We start from the raw sequence: 1,211 nt of genomic DNA on the forward strand, positions 1-1,211 counted from the left end.
AACCACCAGTACAGCCTCCAGATCCTTGCTCACTGCAAGCAAAACCGGGACTTTGACAAGCTCCTCAAGCAGTATGAGGCCAAGCCAGACTGCGAGGAGCGCACACTGGAGACCTTCCTCACCTACCCAATGTTCCAGGTGACTGCTGGTGACCTACAAGGGAGTGGGCTGGGGCNGGAGCACTGAGGGCACAGCTGGCAGGACACAGTCCCTCCCCGAAAAATCCTGGCAGGTGGAGAGCAAGCTGAGCCCCCATGCACCTGTCCCCTCCAGCAGTGGGGAAGGTGAAGGGGCAGTTCCTGGAGACAGTCATGCGTGGGTCCCCATTGTCCTGGCTCTCCAGGCACATCAGAGATGTAGCCTGCTTTCCTCCTCAGTCTCTTGGGTTCAAAGATCCATTCTTGACTCTCTTGCTTTCTGTCCCTCTCCTTCATTCCCGTGCATCTCTTGTCGACCATCACCGTCTCTCCCTTCTTGCCCTGTCCCTCCTTGCTCCCTGTCCCTTTCTGTCTCTCCACCTGCTCCTCNTCTTCCTGGCCCCGTCCTACCATGTCCCTCGCCACTCACAGATCCCCAGGTACATCCTGACACTCCATGAGCTGCTGGCCCACACACCTCATGAGCATGTGGAGCGCAACAGCCTGGACTATGCCAAATCCAAACTAGAGGAACTGTCCAGGTGAGTGCCCAGCCACGGTGCAAAGGGTGGGCAGGGCAGGGCTGAGAATTGCCTCAGGAAAATCATAGCCTGCCTCCTTTCAAGGCTGGGTCCCCTGACTAGCCTGCACAGATTACAGCTTACACACAGGCCTAGATGAAGCAGCTGGGTGCTGTCGCTGGCACTGATAGGATCTGCAGAACCCTGCNGTTAAAGTAGACCCACGACCCAGGAGAGGAGCTTCCCGGAACTTTCAACACCTACTTCCCCTCTTGTTCAGTGTCAGCTTGTCAAATCCTGTAGTAGTAAGCCAGGTTTAGTGTTAGACACCTAGAAAATCCTAGTACTCAGAAGATGAAGGCAGGAAGGTCAGAAGTTCAAAGCCAGCCTCTACTCTTAAGTCGGAAGACAGCCTAAGTAAGCTACTTAAAANCATATTTAAAAAAAAAAAANTTTGGGCTGGTGAGATGGCTCAGTGGGTAAGAGCACCCGACTGCTCTTCAGAAGGTCCGGAGTTCAAATCCCAGCAACCACATGGTGGCTCACAACCATC

At 54.2% G+C, this 1,211-nt stretch overlaps 1 protein-coding gene across 1 annotated transcript in view; it reads left to right on the forward strand.

The window, feature by feature from the left end:
• Positions 1 to 1,211, forward strand: part of LOC115031957 (ras-specific guanine nucleotide-releasing factor 1-like) — a 26,147-nt gene that overhangs the window by 2,397 nt on the left and 22,539 nt on the right. Inside the window, exons 2-3 of the mRNA XM_029481974.1 lie at positions 10 to 138; positions 570 to 679. Of these exons, the coding sequence (XP_029337834.1) occupies positions 10 to 138; positions 570 to 679 (239 nt within the window). The remainder of the gene's footprint in view (positions 1 to 9; positions 139 to 569; positions 680 to 1,211) is intronic.

Source organism: Mus caroli, chromosome 9 (assembly GCF_900094665.2).
Source record: "Mus caroli chromosome 9, CAROLI_EIJ_v1.1, whole genome shotgun sequence".
Classification (NCBI taxonomy): domain Eukaryota; kingdom Metazoa; phylum Chordata; class Mammalia; order Rodentia; family Muridae; genus Mus; species Mus caroli.